Raw genomic sequence first — 14,932 nt, 5'->3', positions numbered from 1 at the left:
CCGCTCAGGCGACCACTCCACCTCGACAACACCCACCTCACCCACGCCCCACCACAATGCCGCAGTACTTCCTGCGCCTGTCGCTCGAGCACCTCTCGTTCCGCATCCCCGAGCTGCTGTCCATCGCGCAGCTGTTCGACTTTGAGCTCAAGTTTGTCTCGGAGGACCTGAGCCGCGGCGTCGTCGTTATCGAGGTTGACAAGGAGGAATATGTCGAGCGGATCTTGGACCGCGGGATCCTGGTGATGTGAGTCGGGGTGGGGTTCAGCTCTCCTTCACCCATGTCCGTTCGCTCGCTGACGCTCGCTCGCTCGCAGCTCCGCCAACCGCCTCTACGCCCAAGGCGCCTCCTACGACGAGCTCCACGACCAGCTCAAGACCCGCCTCGACCTCTTCGAGCCCGACCTCGACGTGACCTTCAAGATGGTCGTGGACGGGGTGAACAACCGCGCGCTTGACCGGCGCGCACGTGCAGTCATCAACTCGTTCGCGTACACCGGCCTGCGGGGCAAGATCGACCTCACGAACCCCGAGGTCGAGTTCGTCGCGCTCGAAGACTACGACCTCGTCACGCTCCACACGCACGAGGCGCGCCTTGTCCGCGACGGAAACTTCCGCCAGGTGTACTTTGGTCGCCGCGTCGGCGTGTCCCGTGCTCGCCCGCTGTTCAACGTCATGGACGTCAAGCAGAGGACGTTCTACGGCAACACGACGATGGAGGCTGAGATGGGGCTGTTGGTGGCCGGGCAGGCGCTGGTGCGTGGGCCACAAAACTGGCTGTAAGGCAGCTACTAACTGTTTCCCAGCCTGCCCCCGGGAAGATCATCTACGACCCGTTCGTCGGTACCGGCTCGCTCCTCTACTCCGTCGCCATGTGGGGCGCGTACGTCGTGGGCTCGGACATTGACGCGCGCCAGTTCCGCGGCAAGGGTGAGTTGAGCGTCGACGAAAGGCACGCAACTGACACGCGCAGCCAAGGGTAAGGGCATCACGCCGGGCATCCTCCGCTCGGCAGAGCAGTACGGCGTCCGCGACAAGTTCCTCGACAATGTCAACTTTGACGTGACACAGGGGCCGTGGCGCCGCGGCGGGTGGATGGACGCGATCGTGACGGATCCTCCTTGTGGGTTGAGTGTCTCGTGCAGAACTGACCCGCCAGACGGCGTGCGTGCCGGTGCGAAGCGGATAGGACGGTCCGAGACGCGAAAGCGCAACGTGCTCCGCGACGAGGCATATGTGATGCCCGACGGATCGCTGGCACACCAGTAAGTGGGGTGCCGTCGTGCGCCCGACGCCGCCGCTCACCCCGCGCAGGAAAGAGTCCTACCTCCCCCCCTTCAAGCCCTACGAGCTTGTCGACCTCACCCTCGACCTGATCCACCTCGCGCGCTACCTCCTCGTCAAGGGCGGCCGCCTCGTCTTCTTCCTCCCAACAGTGACCGAGGACTTTGACCACGTCGACGTGCCCATCGTCGATGGCATGCAGGAGCTCAAGTGGGGCGATGGAAGTGTGCAGGACTTTGGCAAGTGGGGACGGAGGGTGAGTGCGAGCAGCCAGGCCGAAGGCCGGGGTGCGAAGCCGGGCTCGGCTCAGTACCGCGACTCGGGCTAACAACCCAGCTCATCACCATGGTCAAGACGACCGACGAGTGCCCGCTTCCGACGTTCGGCAACCACGTCGACGAGCTGACGGCGGACCGACTGCCAGGGCACCACGAGTTTGCCAAGAGGGTAAGCTGACTGCGATTAAACCGAGCTGACAGCAGTACCTCGAGGGTTTCAAGTCGCGCGAGGAGTCGGATGCCGAGAGTGCGGAGCAGGATGCAGCAGCGCCGGCGTCGGTCGCGACCGGGCCCTAGATGCGGCCGATGGTGTACATAGAGATACTTATTGCATGCAACGTGCTTGCTGCCATGCTGCGAGTCTGTCGAGTCGTGAAGTGTCGCGGCCAGTCGGGCCGACTGCACCACTGGTGCCACGAGGGGCGATCCGGATCCGAGATCTGGCCGGTTACAAAAGTGGAGATGGTCGGAGCCAGACTCTGTCTTGGTGCGTCACATCGACGACTGACACGACCAACTCGCCTCACAACCTCCCACACCACCAGCCCCTCATGGCAATCACAGAGTCGCACATCACGCCCAAGCCGCTCGCCAACCCGACCGTCAAGGGCGCCGAGCTGCCCGTCGCGGCGATCTCGACGTGGCCCGTCGGCGCGGTCGCCTCGGTCCTCGCTTTCCCCACGACGCTCGACTCTGAGCGCCTGCAGAACGCCGTCGCGACCGCCGCGAGCTACTGGCCTAACGTTGCGGGGCGGTACGTCAAGGCCTCGACGCCGGGGTACGAATTTGCTGTGAGTTAGCGAGCTCCGGCCGGCGTTGTGTGGTGCTGCTGGCCCGTGCTCCCTCCCCTCCCCTGCCCAGGCCCGCCCGCCCGTGCACAGTACCTGACTCCCTCTTCCAGATCGCCGTGACCCAGTCGCCGATCCCGTACTCTACACAGACGGTCGACGCGGCGTACCCCTTCCCCGACAAGCGCGTCATCCAGCCCAGCCTGGGCGACTACCTCCCTCCGCTCGCGCCCAACTTCTTCGTGGCCGGCGCCGACGCGCCCCTGCTCACTGTGCGCCTGACGACGCTGAGCTCGGGCGGCTCCGTGCTCGGTATCAACGGCGCGCATATCCTCGGCGACGCGAAGACGTTCTCGCGCTTCATCGAGGACGTGTCCCTCTTCTATAACCTCCCCAGCGTGTCCCTCGAGGGCGACGAGCTGCCCACGTTCGCGCCCCACGTCAACATCCCCCACTCGACCCCCGGCGTCCGCGAGCAGTTCGAGTTCTTCGGTGTCAACCCCGTGCCCATGGCCGACATGGTCAAGGGCTACGCCGAAGCCGAGGCCCAGAGCGAGGCCGTTACCGTCATCCTTACCCAGGACGAGCTCAAGCACATCACTGCTGTCCGCCTGCCTGGCGAGAAGCTGTCCGACCAGGACCTTCTCTCCGGCTGGTGGGTCAGCGTGCTCGAGCGCGCCGGCCAGCAGTTCACCGACATGGTGTACACTGTCAACGTGAGTGCGGAGGTGTTCATGTCCGTTTGATGTCCGTTTGACACCTGCTGACACACACACCAGTACCGCGGCATGCACAAGGACCACCCGGCATTCCCGCCCAACCTCGGCACCCTCTCCGCCAACGTGGCGCAGATGCGCAAGTTTGCCCTGCCTGCCAAGGTCGCCGACACGCCGTCGCCCAAGCGCACGGCGGCGATCGCGCGTGTGGTCAGAGGCGCGCTCAACGAGCTGCGCAACGACGCCGACCTGACGCTCAAGTGGCTCTCGAACGCGGCCGACCACCTCGAGGAGGCGGCCAAGACGGGCCAGGCGCAGCTGCTCGTCCCGCCGCCCGGCGTGGCCATGGTCAACTCGAACCTGCGGTACGACTGGGCCATCAAGTTTGGCCAGCCGAGCGCAAACTACCACACGAGCACGTCGCTCCCGCGCTTCCTGCGCGTGTTCCAAGCCAACCCGCGCGAGGGCGCCGACCAGCCCGGCGAGCGCGACGTCGAGCTCGTCTTCCGTGTCGAGTGGGGCGGCGCCGCCGAGGCCGTCAAGCAGGTCATTGCCGACGACCGTAAGCGCTGGGCGACCGAGCCGCTGCCCGACGCCGCAGGCGAGGACAAGAAGGAGGAGCCACAGGTCACGACCTTTGCGTTCAACAGGAACGTGCACAGGCCGTCGTGGGGTGGCTACGGCAACTAGCCGCCGAGCGCGCAGCGCGAGGTGGAGCGATGTACAGTGCGCTCATAGAGCCGAGTCGCGGATTATAGATGAAAAGAGATGCAGCAATGAAGAAGCTGGTGGCCAGCGCGGTGAAAGCGAGCAGTCAAGTCTCCTCCTCCTTGAACGACCCTCAACGAGGCATTGTCCCGCCATACTCCAGCCAGCCCGTTTCCTGCACCGTGAGAAGGGTATGAATGCATCAGATGCAAAATGCAAAGTGTGGCCGGTGGCCAGTCGCCTTGTCGAGGCGTGTCGCGTCTTGTCGCTGGTCGTCGTCCATCGATTACCACGACGACTGCCTGACGCCGGGAAGCTCGCCCTCCATGGCAGCGAGGCGGAACTGAAACTGTGGGAGCTGTCAGTGGTGCTCGCTCTACCTCCTGCGGGAACACGTACGCGGCACAGGCCGTACTTGGAAAGGATACCTGGGGAGTCAGCTCTGCTCTCTAATGCCCACGCCGTCTCCCGGGCCCAACAAGCGGGCCGGGTCGAGCAAACATACCTCGTCCACGACCAGTCTCGACACAGCGGTTCTTGACGGCGCCCATACGCCCCTCTCCGCCATTCAGGCCGTTCAACGCGAGCTGCGCCTTGAGGCGCACCTGGCTCGGCAGCGTCGTGTTGCGCGCGACGGCGAGGAAGGCGCGGCGCTGGACTTCCCACTTGTCGGCCGAGACGCGCTTGCGGATGTCGCGGAGGACCCAGGCTGTTCCGCCCATTGTGTTGTGGTGTGTGGTGGTTGGTGGTGTTGGACGACCTTTCAATCGACTTGGTCGACTTTGTCGGGAGACGGAGGAGGAGGGAGGAGGAAGAGACGGGAGCAAACCCACGTGCTGGCGAAGGCTGTTGGGCAAGCAAAATCTCGTCAAAACGTACAAGGCAACGTGGCGGAGTGGTTAACGCGGTTGACTCGAAATCAACTTCCTTCGGGAGCACATGTTCGAATCATGTCGTTGTCGTACAATTAATTATTTTGTTTTGCGTCGAGGGGGAAGGAGGTGGGTGGTGACGACGGGGTGGATGATCGCTGGGCCGCTTGTTTTGGTGGCGGTGAAAATTGTGACTGATCGGCGGGGTGTTGTTGATGGAAACTGAGGCGCTTCAACTGCTGGCAGCACGACCCAAACAGACGCCACTCCTTCCCTCTTGACGCTAGATGCGACGTACGCAACGCCCAAAACCATCACAGGTGACCAGTGACATAGTGAATGACACACCAGGGAGCTCGATACATACGCTCGACCCGGCCTAACAATGCGAGAGAGCAAAACGAAATACGAAGTGTGGGTTGGTGGGGCTGTGCCGCCGGTGGCGACACGCCGCCGCCTAGCTATCTAGCCAGAGCAGGAGCTCGCGCTTACGAGCGCTCGCCGCGGAGACGGCGGGCGAGCTGGAGGTCCTTGGGCTGGATGGTGACACGCTTGGCGTGGATGGCGGCGAGGTTGGTGTCCTCGAACAGGCCGACGAGGTAGGCCTCAGCGGCCTCCTGGAGGGCGAGGACGGCCGACGACTGGAAGCGGAGGTCGGTCTTGAAGTCCTGGGCGATCTCACGGACGAGACGCTGGAAGGGGAGCTTGCGGATGAGGAGCTCGGTGGACCTGGTACGGCGTTAGCACTGGCTGCCTGGTGGGAAGGTGGCGGTGGGCTCACTTCTGGTAGCGACGGATCTCACGAAGAGCGACGGTACCGGGGCGGTAACGGTGGGGCTTCTTGACGCCGCCGGTCGAGGGGGCCGACTTGCGCGCGGCCTTGGTGGCGAGCTGCTTGCGGGGCGCCTTGCCGCCGGTCGACTTGCGGGCAGTCTGCTTGGTACGGGCCATTGTGGATGTTGTGTGGTGGTGGGTGGTTGGTGGTGAAGGTTGAGGTTGAGGTTGCGCGGTGGCGAGAACAAGTACTGTGGGTAATGTGATGAAGAGAAAGTTATCAGCGAGCCAAGGTGGGTCTTATATACACGCGCTGGCTGGGTAATGTTGCTTTGGTCGCCAGCTCGCCAGATTGTTTGTGTTGGCTGCCATCGCCGTCGCCTCACTGGCTGAACAGATCAGAAAGATCAATATCAATAAAGTCACGTGATTGACGTGTCACGTGATGAGATCACGCTTGGATCGTGTTTGTGGAGGACGGAGGCTGATGGCCCTGAGGGGGGGGGAGGCTGTGACTTTGTCTGCTGTATCGCTCATATCTCATCAAAGGTAGCCTTGGAACCAGCGTCGACGAACGGGCGGGCGGGCTGGGTCTGGGCAGAGGGAGTCCGACACGCGCGGAAGAGCATCGCTCCTATCGTGGGCAGTGCCGACTCGCGTTCAGACACCTCTAGCCCTTGCCCTGCCTGCTCGCCTGCCTCCTCGACCACAGCACGCAGGCGTAGCGTAGCCAGCAGCTCGACAGGCTCGGCAGTACATCCTGCCATGCGCTGGGTGTATCTACCTGGCGTAGCTGCTCGAGCCCTCGGCAGCCATACCATGCTTCCTACGTCGGCGGGTTGTGGGCCACCAACCTTTCAATTCGCCGTCGTACCAAGCACCTGGCTGGCATGGTTGTAGCGGCGCACGCACGGGTCTCTCGGGGCCAGTGTGCTGAGCATGCGGACGTCCTGGGCTGGAGACTCCGTCTGATCGTTGGACGAGATACAGCTCGGAGGAGTGCGCGGTGCTGGTGCACTTGCTCCTCCGCCGAGCTCTCACACCTGCAGCGGCTCACCCAGCCAACCGCCCTGTGCATCATGCATCTTGCTCTACGTTCTCGTACCTCGTCCTTACTAGCTCTATGCATGTCCGCGTCGTTGTAGCCGCTGTAATACGCACAAATCCTAATTGGCATTACGCCGCCGCTCATTGGGTCAGGGTGCCACAGCTCTTTTCTCCGCTCATTCCGAGCCCGCCGTCCAGCCAGGCTCTAGGCTCACCGTAGCGTGCACCACCCCAGCCTGGCCAGCCTGCGTGCACTCCGCTCGCGCTCGCTGCGACTCACTTGGCTCTCGACGTCGCCATTGACATCGAGCGTGCAGACACACCACCACCTCAACACCACTCACAATGTCCGTCCCACCCGCCCAGGCATTCACCGCGGCCCACCGGTGCGTCCGCGTCCGCGTCGTGCAGCGTGCGCGTTACTGACCAGCGTCTCTCCTCCGACTCAACCGCCCGATCGCCGTCATCGAACCGTCATGTCCATGTTGTCAATGGACTTGACCTCGAACTGGCATATGCGCCGCCGCTGTACCCCTGCCCCACGTCGATCTCGGCCCACAGCCTCTACGTCAAGTCGCTGTACCGTCGCTACCTCGTCAACTCCCTCAACTGGTACATCAGGCGAGACCTCTGGCGCCAGAAGGCCATCGAGATCCGCGCCGAGTTTGAGCGCAACAGGTGTGTGCTGCCGGGCATGGGCGAGGAAGAGGAGCGGGGAACGGGAACAGGATGGAGGGCGAGGAGGGAATCGAGCGCCGTGGGCATGGGCGGAATGGTCGGCGGCTCGCGGCCTGCCCGTGACGTCGTCGAAGCGTCGATGCCCTCGGCTCGGATGGGTGGTGGTCTGCTGCGCGGTGGCATGACGATTCACCACGCTGTTCGCAGCCGCTGGCGACGTTGCGTGTCAATGATCGCGGCCCAGCCGGGCGAGCTATCGACAGCTGGCCGGACGTCACCACGATGCCATTCCGTCTACGGTGCTCGCCTTCCTCGCTGCGTCTTCGGCCCCGCTCGTTCTCAACACCACAAAGCGCACCTCCTAACACCCGCAGGAACATCACCGACCCCCGTGCCCTCGCCATTGTCCTCGAGCAGGCTGAGGCCAAGCTCGCCAAGGAGGCCCACCCGGACCCCTACAGGCGTGAGTCCAGCGTAGTCGCTCTCGTCCGTCTACTGACCCTCCACAGCACCTCTCTTCCCCGACGGCACAAAGTGGTGCGTACTGGCTGGCACGAGTGACCATACGAGAGACATGATGCTAACCATGACTGCAGGGAGCGCAACATTCCTGTGAGTTGTCTCCTTAGGCGAGCGAACACAACTGACACCACAGCCCCGGATGTTCAACGGCGAGGAGGCACACCACTAGAAAAGGAGCATGTTCTGTATCATTCAATGGGAATGCATGGCGTAGCAATGGACGGGGGGTGGGGTAGAGGTCGTTGTCGTTGTCGAAGAGGTGGCCGTCGTTGTTGGTGCAATGTGAGTGCCCGTTCCGACTCGGGCGGAATCAAACCCGGTTGAGCCCGGAATGAGCCAAGTCAATGAGGTCACCGCTTGAGTGAGATGGTCGACGAGCCACGTCAAGCCAAGTCGAGGCCAATCCTAGACGTACTCTTCTCCATCTTCACAACAACTCACGACGCCAGGAGTGATGACAGAACCCCCACTGGTCATCCCCTTCCTCCCGGATGCGTCGGTGAGCAACGGCCTGCCTGTCGACCCAGTACGTGTTGCAGCATGGGTCACCTCGACGGCGTCCGGCCCATCCAAGCGCATCGCAATAGCCGGCAAGGACAACAGCATCTGGGTGGTGCCCTCGTCCACACACCATGAACGAGTGTCTTCACTCCCCGCCCTCTCCCTCCCGTCGCCGGGCGAAACACCACGGACGACAAGACCACGTGCGAGTTCGTCGGCGTCCTCCATCCTCAGCCACTCGTCGGCGCTGCGGCGCGTCTTCTCCCCACCAGCGAGCTCGCCGGCGCCACCGACACTCCTCTCGATGGACGCGACCCCCGCACCGCCAGATGATCATGCCGCGATCCCTGCGTCGGAGCGCGCCGAGCTGCTCGACCAGCTGAAGGCGCAGGCCGAGGTCGACGAGCGCGCCGGCCTCGGCAAGGGCCTGGCGGCGCTCACGCGGCGCGGGCTCCCTGTCCACGGGAAGGAGGAAGAAAACGGCTTGGGCGGCGTCGAGAGCCCGCGGTCGACGACGTCGACCGACTCGGCGCGCAAGGCGTCCCGCCTGTCAGGCTTCTTCACCCGCACCAACGCCGAAGAGCAGGACAAGGAGGCGCAGGCGCGCGCGAGAGAGAAGCTGCACGAGACGGCCATCGACCGCGAGATGGACCGCGGAGAGGCCGAGGCCGCTGCCGAGGCGGAGCAGGTCAAGGTCGTCGAGCGCGCGAGCGCTAGCACGACGCTGGACCGCACGCCCCTGGCCAGTGTCAGCCGCCGGAGCGTGAGCAGGCAGAACAGCGGCACGAACTCGCCTCGGCTGGGGGAAGGCGGACCGGTCAGGATCGTGCTTCCATACCCTGGCCGAGGGAAGATTGTCGATCTAGCCGTCCTCGAGGAAGTTGGCGAGCTGGTGGTGCTTCGTGATGCGGGGTGAGTTGCGCCCACTGCTCGAAAGCTAACTCTGCAGCTTGCTAGACGTCATCTCGCTCAGTACGCTGCAACTCACCACTCACGTGGAGCTGGACGACGCTGCACCGCCGACGAATTCAAAGACCCCGCTGCTACACACAACATGGCTCTGGCGTCGGGTACACCTCGCCGCGAGAGAAGAGGTAGGTTGAAGGATGAGAGCCATCTGACACGGAGGGCGCGCTGCTGGTGATCAATGGCGAACCATGGCCGTCACCGTGGCCATCGGCTAACGGAGAGGTTACGAGAGTGACCATGCTCGCGCTGCCAACCCACCAGCCGGTAGCTGTACTCGAGCTGCCTGGTGTGGGCGACGTCGGTGTCTCGTCGACCAGCGAGGGTAGGTCGACGAATACCGAGCATGACCTGACACCCCAGCGAGCTATCTCCTCCACGCTACCGCCACGTCTCTCATGTCGTATCCCATCATCTTCCCCGGCACCTCTGTCTCTGGGTCTTCGACGCCTCGGTTGTCGTCCGCCGCGTCCGACGGGTCGCCCCTCTTGCGGCCGGAGATGCCGCGACGCACAGGCGCCCTTGCCCAGGTGCGCAACTTCTCTGGAGCAAAGAAGGAGAGCGGGCTGGCCAAGTTCCTCGCCGCGAGCCGATTACCGTCGAAGAAGAAGCCTACGGACAAGATTCCGACCGCCGGAATTGACGAGGGCTTGGAAGTGATGCGCGACGGAGGCGGTCACTGGAAGAGCGTGAGCCTGCATGATGACGGGCAAGGTGTCGGTCTTGCCGAGGACCACGTCGAGGTGAGTTGGGGAGCCTCTTCTCAACTGACATTCAGGCGTTCGACTTTGACGGCAAGACGCTCAAAGTGCGCGGGTCAATATCCATTGATGGGGGCAAGTGCCATGACGTCGTCTTCACGTCTGGCTGGCACGATGTGGTCGTCGTCGCGGGTGATAACGCCAAGCTCTACGGCCGCGAAGGCCCACTCAAGGCCGGAGCCTTGAAGTGGGTCAGCCGAAAGGCGTACGCTGCGCGCGGCGCGTGTATCAGCGCCGGCCTGCTCCACACGGTGGACAAGGACTCAGCGGCCAGCGTGGACCTCGGCAGCCGGCTGGAGCGTACCGTCGAAGCCAAGCTGTCGGCCCCTGTCGCTGGAGACAATCTCTGTCCCCTCGATGCTGATACATTGTTCGCAGCGGATACCAGCGGCGCCGTGCGCAAGCAGACCTTGTCCGAGTATCTTCACGGCGTGCCCGCCAGTGACGATGTACTCAGCAGTGATCGCCTCGAGTCGGGCGTGACGGCCTCGGCCATCATCCACTCCGATATGGCTATTGGTGGAGCGTTCCTCGTCGCCGGTGACGAGGACGGCAGCGTGCGCGTGTGGGACGCCAAGTGAGCTTGAGGTCGTCGTGCTATGCTAACCCCAGGCCTTTCCGACTACGCGGTTCATGGACCCTGTTTGACGACCCGGTGCACAACATTGCGCACCTTGACCTCAAGGAAGCGGCCTCGCTCGAAGGTGCGCTGCTGTGCACCTCTGAGCGAGGCTCGGTTGCTGTCATCTCCCTTCGTGACATGGATCAGTGGGTTGCGAACCAACGACGCGTGGCTGACACATAGACTCTTCTTACTCCCTGCTTCTCGCGCACCATTGGCACGCGTCTTTGTCGGCGGCCACAACATCCTTCTCGCTTACGCCAATGCCAAAGCGCGTGTATGGAACGTTGAGACGCGCGAATTCCGCCGCTCTACTGGCCTGGACGCCGCCGACGACATGGTGTCGCAGCCCGGATGGGCCGAGGTGGTTCTGAAAGAACCTCCGGCACTGGCTGGCCCGGTGACCAAGGTTGTCGGCGAAACACCAAACGGATCGGATCTGGGCCGCCTGCTTCAGCTCGATCTGCGCAAGCTCGGCGAGACGCACAGCGGCTCGGCATCGCCCTTGCCTGCGCTGCGCGGCTTGCTGTCGGTCTTTCTGACGTTTGGTGTCAATCCCGCGATTGATGAGGTGTGCACCAGCAACTTGGGGATCACACCACCACGGGCGCCGGCCGCCGTTGGCCTGGAAGGGTGGGTTTGCGGGCAACACGGCGAGGTTACTAACTGTCAAGGTCGCGTAGGTCGGCGACCGTCGCGTATACGTCGCCGGTGGACGCGTGGCGCGTCTCGTCCACCGCGACGGGATTGCGGCAGCTCGCGATCGTGTCGCTTCTCCGACCATTCCTCGATTCGCCAGGTGCGTTCCGGCGATTTCGGCTGTATGCTTACTCCAGATCACGAGACCTGGGCGGCGGATGTCATTGCGTTCTATGCTTCGTGCCTCCCGCATGATGCGATCGAAGCGGAGCTCGAGCTCTTTGCTGCCTTCTATCTGGACTCGTGCCCAGATGTGCACCAAGCGGCCCGCATGCTGTTTGGCGCAAGGATAAGCCGCATGTCCAATACGGAGATAGAAGCCCTGGTCGATGCGCAACAATCACATTGTGAGCAAGGCGATAGCACATGAAACTGACAGACAGTGCCCAGCGTTGTCCCTGAGTCTGAGAAGATGGGCGAGCAGGCGGCGCGTGCCCTCACCATGGTTGGTGGCGTGGCGCTCCACAGAATCGAGTGCATGAACCCAGTGTGAGTGCACATGTGCAAGCAAAGCTCACGCCAGTGCGTTGAAAAACGTCGCCGATTCCATCGCGCTGTATCTGCACGACCCCGAGGCGACGCACGTCAGCTTGGCGATCGAGCTGTGTTCCAAGGGCTTCGCGACGTGGCAGACGTTCTGTGACGCAATGGAGCTACTGCGGCGCCTGTTCTACCTGGCGACGCACAAGGATGTGCCAGGCCAGAATGTGGCGGCGCAGGCGCGTCTGGCCGTGCTTCACGTCGCGTCGTTCAACGCCCCACTGTTCATGTCCACGCTGTCGGTGGACATTCTCGACGCAAAGTCGGCTGCGGCACGGAAGAGTATCATGAAGCTCTGTGTGTTCATGGCACGCAAGCGACCGGCGCTCCTTGAAAACGGGCTGCCGCGTATTGCCGAGGCCGTTGTCAAGAGCCTGGACCCCAATGTGGGCAAGATGCGCGACGATGTGTGGGAGACGGCGACTGTGATTTTGAACGAGCTTGTCCAGGCGTAAGTGCATCGTAGAGGCATAGCGCTAACGGCAGCTTCACAACTATCGACTTCAACCCAACGACGCAAAAGCTTGTCGTGGGAACGCATGAGGGGGCAGCTATCATGTACGACCTCAAGACTGCGTCGCGTCTCTACGTGATTGATCCACACAAGCACCCGGTGTCTGCGGTCGCGTTCTCACCCGACGGCAGGCGTTTGGTGACTGTGTCGCTCGAGGAGGGCGATGTGACAGTTTGGAAGGTCGGCAGCTCGCTCAGCGGTTGGTTGAACGTTGGCGGGCCACCTCGCCAAGGCGCCGCAGCTGGGCAGCCTTATCGACGGTTCCCAATGTTCAGGGCTGGAGATGGTGAGTAAAGGAGGTGCGAGGGCGAAGACGAGGGCCGGGGCGAGGTGCGAGCGTATCATGGTGTGGGCGCAGCAGTCTTGCAGGCACAAGCGTATCGCCAGTTGAATACAAAGCGTATCTACGACGAGGGGCGCAAGCGTATCTGCGGGCAACAACGAACGGGAGCTGGAGCTGACACCACAGACCCATTACACGACACTGGCGCTCTGTCAGAGGTACAGATAGCATGGTCTGGTTCTCGCCAGGCACGGGTCACGATCAAGGAGACTGCATTGTCCTTTGATACGACGTAATACAGGACCGTGGGATAGAGGCCCCGGAATAATGCACCTGCACTGCAGACACGGACATACGCGCAGACAATGGGCTGATGTGGCGATCACGACGCCGATCCGTCCGTGTGTGGCGATTGACTTGTCGACAATGCGACTACCCAAGGAACTGATTCACAGCAACGAGATATGGTTCTTTGTCGCGCACACTGGCGACTACGACTGACCTGGCGACAACCATGCCCAGCAAGGCCACAGTACAAGAGGGCGGCGGCGCTGACGAGCAACTCGGACAACCCACTCGTCCAACTCGTTACTCACTCACTCGCTCACATCCTCGCTCACTAGCTACCTACACAACATGCTCCTCTCCCTCCTCCTCCTGCCCTTCGTGACCGCCACCCTGGCCCCTCTCGACGGCCGCTCACTGTCAGACTGTGTGCCCGGCAGCATGCGCTGCAACGGCACCGTCCTGTCTCGTGCGTCGACCTCTGTCACTGCGCTCGCTGACGGACGCCAGTGTGCACCGCTGGCTCGTGGACCGACATTGTCCACTGCGCAGACGGCTCGCAGTGTACCACCGACCCTGGGGGCTGTACGGCTCTCGGAGTCGCGCTCGCCCAGCCAGAGCACAAGGCCAACACCACCAAGGCGGTACACAAACCCAAACCTAAGCCCAAGGCCTCCCACGCGCCTGTGTCTAACTCGTCGTCTACCGCTGGCGCTAGCGGCGGCAAGAACAGCGGTGGCGGTGGCAGCAGTGGCGGCAGCAGCAGCAGCGGGCACACCTTCTCCGCACCCCACTACGTCATCTACGCTTGCGGTACGTTTCTGCCGTGGCCGCGCTGACTCTAGACACGGTCTTTGCGAACGATGTGCCCCCCAGCGTGGCAGAGCTGGGCGGGTACAACCGCCTCATACTGTCATTTTACGAGAGCTCGGGGTACCAGGTGAGTTGGGGACTCCCTCACGTAGCTGACGGCATGTAGGACTCGCAGAACGTCGTCAACTGGGTCGCTATGAGCGCGTCCGATCGGCAGACGCTGCTGGACAGCTACCATGCCGCCGGGGTCGCACTCATGCTCGCCGTGTTCGGGGGCACTGGTGAGTCGGGAGGTGGGGGAGAGCAGGGGCTGACGCCGCGACAGACAAACCCACCACCAATGGCCTCGACCCCACCTCGTTCGCCACAAAGGTCGCGGCATTCGTCAAGCAGTACGGCTTTGACGGAATCGATATCGACTATGAAGACTTTGACGCGTTCGAGGGGGGCACTGGCGTGCCGTGGATCAACAGTGTGTCGAGGGGCGAGTATGGCTGGCTGACAGAGCAGATTTCCACACGGCCGTCCGCTCCGCCCTCGGACCCAACGCTCTCATCTCGCATGGTACGTGCGTCGTCGAGCGTGTCACTGACCCCACCCCAGCACCCATCGCCCCGTGGTTCTCGACCTCGATGTACAAGGACGGCGGGTACACGGCCGTGTACAAGGCCGTGGGCGACAGCCTGAACTGGTTCAACCTCCAGTTCTACAACCAGAACAACTACTACACGAGCTGTGATGTGCGTCGCCGCTTCGGCACCCGCTGACCACTATGCAGCAACTGGTCAAAGACTCGACGGCCACAGGATACCCCGGCACTTCGCTTGCACAGCTACAGAGCATGTCGGGCGTGCCGTACGACAAGCTCGTGCTCGGCAAGCCGATCGACAAGGCCGCCGCCGACGGCGGGTACATGACCCCCTCTGCGCTCGGGACGTGCGTCGCGCAGGCCAAGCAGATGGGGTGGAACGGCGGCGTCATGTTCTGGGAGTGGATCCCGAAAGATGTGAGTGGTTCGCAGGAGACGGTTAAGTCGCTGACGGGCAGAATCCGGCCGATATTCTCAAGACGGTGATGGGTGGCGGGGGTGGGAGTGGCGGTAGCGGTGGCGGGTCTGAATCTGGCTCTGAATCGGGGTCTGGGTCGGGCTCAGGTTCAGGCTCGGGTTCAGGTTCAGGCTCGGGCTCTGGCAGCGGCTCTGGCAGAGGCTCCGATAGTGGCTCTGGCAGCGGCTCCAAACCCCACAAGCACAGTAGCGCAACCGCAGCGAATGCCGCCGAC

At 63.0% G+C, this 14,932-nt stretch overlaps 7 protein-coding genes and 1 non-coding gene across 8 annotated transcripts; 5 read left to right on the top strand and 3 right to left on the bottom strand.

Moving 5' to 3' along the window:
• Window positions 1–38: 38 nt before the first annotated feature.
• trm11 (tRNA (guanine(10)-N2)-methyltransferase) lies at window positions 39–3,850 on the top strand. The gene is made up of 11 exons (XM_062766954.1): window positions 39–247; window positions 318–756; window positions 807–930; window positions 974–1,123; window positions 1,160–1,265; window positions 1,315–1,540; window positions 1,621–1,731; window positions 1,767–1,809; window positions 2,127–2,353; window positions 2,464–3,066; window positions 3,130–3,850. Exons 1-11 carry the CDS (start codon window positions 57–59, stop codon window positions 3,754–3,756), a joined length of 2,847 nt encoding a protein of 948 aa, XP_062622938.1. The 5' UTR covers window positions 39–56; the 3' UTR covers window positions 3,757–3,850.
• A 113-nt stretch (window positions 3,851–3,963) lies between these two features.
• Window positions 3,964–4,518, bottom strand: MRP2 (37S ribosomal protein MRP2, mitochondrial). Its single transcript, XM_062766953.1, has 3 exons — window positions 4,280–4,518; window positions 4,174–4,202; window positions 3,964–4,123 (listed from the first exon to the last, which is right to left on the bottom strand). The coding sequence occupies exons 1-3, from the start codon at window positions 4,494–4,496 to the stop codon at window positions 4,061–4,063; spliced, it is 309 nt and encodes a 102-aa protein (XP_062622937.1). The 5' UTR covers window positions 4,497–4,518; the 3' UTR covers window positions 3,964–4,060.
• Window positions 4,519–4,655: 137 nt separating this feature from the next.
• On the top strand, window positions 4,656–4,736 carry LOC62_01G000518. The gene has a single exon. It is a non-coding gene; the product is annotated as a tRNA-Ser (tRNA).
• A 232-nt stretch (window positions 4,737–4,968) lies between these two features.
• H31 (Histone H31) lies at window positions 4,969–5,652 on the bottom strand. Its single transcript, XM_062766952.1, has 2 exons — window positions 5,428–5,652; window positions 4,969–5,375 (listed from the first exon to the last, which is right to left on the bottom strand). Exons 1-2 carry the CDS (start codon window positions 5,595–5,597, stop codon window positions 5,135–5,137), a joined length of 411 nt encoding a protein of 136 aa, XP_062622936.1. The 5' UTR covers window positions 5,598–5,652; the 3' UTR covers window positions 4,969–5,134.
• A 301-nt stretch (window positions 5,653–5,953) lies between these two features.
• On the bottom strand, window positions 5,954–6,187 carry LOC62_01G000516 (uncharacterized protein; the record flags this gene model as incomplete). The annotated part of the gene is made up of 1 exon (XM_062766951.1): window positions 5,954–6,187. One exon carries the CDS (start codon window positions 6,185–6,187, stop codon window positions 5,954–5,956), a length of 234 nt encoding a protein of 77 aa, XP_062622935.1.
• Window positions 6,188–6,755: 568 nt separating this feature from the next.
• CIB22 (NADH dehydrogenase [ubiquinone] 1 beta subcomplex subunit 9) lies at window positions 6,756–7,888 on the top strand. Its single transcript, XM_062766950.1, has 6 exons — window positions 6,756–6,853; window positions 7,029–7,145; window positions 7,520–7,608; window positions 7,655–7,682; window positions 7,742–7,757; window positions 7,801–7,888. Exons 1-6 carry the CDS (start codon window positions 6,813–6,815, stop codon window positions 7,834–7,836), a joined length of 327 nt encoding a protein of 108 aa, XP_062622934.1. The 5' UTR covers window positions 6,756–6,812; the 3' UTR covers window positions 7,837–7,888.
• Window positions 7,889–8,097: 209 nt separating this feature from the next.
• Window positions 8,098–12,904, top strand: WDR7 (WD repeat-containing protein 7). The gene is made up of 13 exons (XM_062766949.1): window positions 8,098–9,080; window positions 9,118–9,262; window positions 9,297–9,459; window positions 9,498–9,877; window positions 9,913–10,472; window positions 10,508–10,663; window positions 10,701–11,150; window positions 11,192–11,316; window positions 11,354–11,563; window positions 11,600–11,705; window positions 11,740–12,207; window positions 12,243–12,556; window positions 12,740–12,904. Exons 1-13 carry the CDS (start codon window positions 8,122–8,124, stop codon window positions 12,847–12,849), a joined length of 4,146 nt encoding a protein of 1,381 aa, XP_062622933.1. The 5' UTR covers window positions 8,098–8,121; the 3' UTR covers window positions 12,850–12,904.
• Window positions 12,905–13,189: 285 nt separating this feature from the next.
• Window positions 13,190–14,726, top strand: LOC62_01G000513 (uncharacterized protein; the record flags this gene model as incomplete). The annotated part of the gene is made up of 6 exons (XM_062766948.1): window positions 13,190–13,307; window positions 13,684–13,778; window positions 13,818–13,932; window positions 13,977–14,123; window positions 14,255–14,391; window positions 14,430–14,726. 6 exons carry the CDS (start codon window positions 13,190–13,192, stop codon window positions 14,724–14,726), a joined length of 909 nt encoding a protein of 302 aa, XP_062622932.1.
• Window positions 14,727–14,932: the final 206 nt, after the last annotated feature.

This window comes from Vanrija pseudolonga, chromosome 1 (assembly GCF_020906515.1).
Source record: "Vanrija pseudolonga chromosome 1, complete sequence".
Lineage (NCBI taxonomy): Eukaryota > Fungi > Basidiomycota > Tremellomycetes > Trichosporonales > Trichosporonaceae > Vanrija > Vanrija pseudolonga.
Note: the sequence above shows the minus strand (reverse complement) of the source record. Positions and strands in the feature narration are given on the sequence as shown.

Bases quoted from the DNA above. Each gene is read 5' to 3' on its own strand.
- CIB22 (XM_062766950.1), top strand. From the start codon at position 6,813: ATGTCCGTCCCACCCGCCCAGGCATTCACCGCGGCCCACCG. The intron at 6,854-7,028 runs GTGCGTCCGCGT...CTCGGCCCACAG, and splicing joins GCATTCACCGCGGCCCACCG to CCTCTACGTCAAGTCGCTGT. The intron at 7,146-7,519 runs GTGTGTGCTGCC...TAACACCCGCAG, and splicing joins GCCGAGTTTGAGCGCAACAG to GAACATCACCGACCCCCGTG.
- H31 (XM_062766952.1), bottom strand. From the start codon at position 5,597: ATGGCCCGTACCAAGCAGACTGCCCGCAAGTCGACCGGCGGCAAGGCG. The intron at 5,376-5,427 runs GTGAGCCCACCG...ACGCCGTACCAG, and splicing joins GAGATCCGTCGCTACCAGAA to GTCCACCGAGCTCCTCATCC.
- trm11 (XM_062766954.1), top strand. From the start codon at position 57: ATGCCGCAGTACTTCCTGCGCCTGTCGCTCGAGCACCTCTCGTTCCGC. The intron at 931-973 runs GTGAGTTGAGCG...TGACACGCGCAG, and splicing joins GCGCCAGTTCCGCGGCAAGG to CCAAGGGTAAGGGCATCACG. The intron at 2,354-2,463 runs GTGAGTTAGCGA...TCCCTCTTCCAG, and splicing joins CGCCGGGGTACGAATTTGCT to ATCGCCGTGACCCAGTCGCC.
- MRP2 (XM_062766953.1), bottom strand. From the start codon at position 4,496: ATGGGCGGAACAGCCTGGGTCCTCCGCGACATCCGCAAGCGCGTCTCG. The intron at 4,203-4,279 runs GTATGTTTGCTC...CTGACTCCCCAG, and splicing joins CGAGACTGGTCGTGGACGAG to GTATCCTTTCCAAGTACGGC. The intron at 4,124-4,173 runs GTACGTGTTCCC...CAGCTCCCACAG, and splicing joins CCAAGTACGGCCTGTGCCGC to TTTCAGTTCCGCCTCGCTGC.
- WDR7 (XM_062766949.1), top strand. From the start codon at position 8,122: ATGACAGAACCCCCACTGGTCATCCCCTTCCTCCCGGATGCGTCGGTG. The intron at 12,208-12,242 runs GTAAGTGCATCG...CGCTAACGGCAG, and splicing joins TTGAACGAGCTTGTCCAGGC to CTTCACAACTATCGACTTCA. The intron at 12,557-12,739 runs GTGAGTAAAGGA...CTGACACCACAG, and splicing joins AATGTTCAGGGCTGGAGATG to ACCCATTACACGACACTGGC.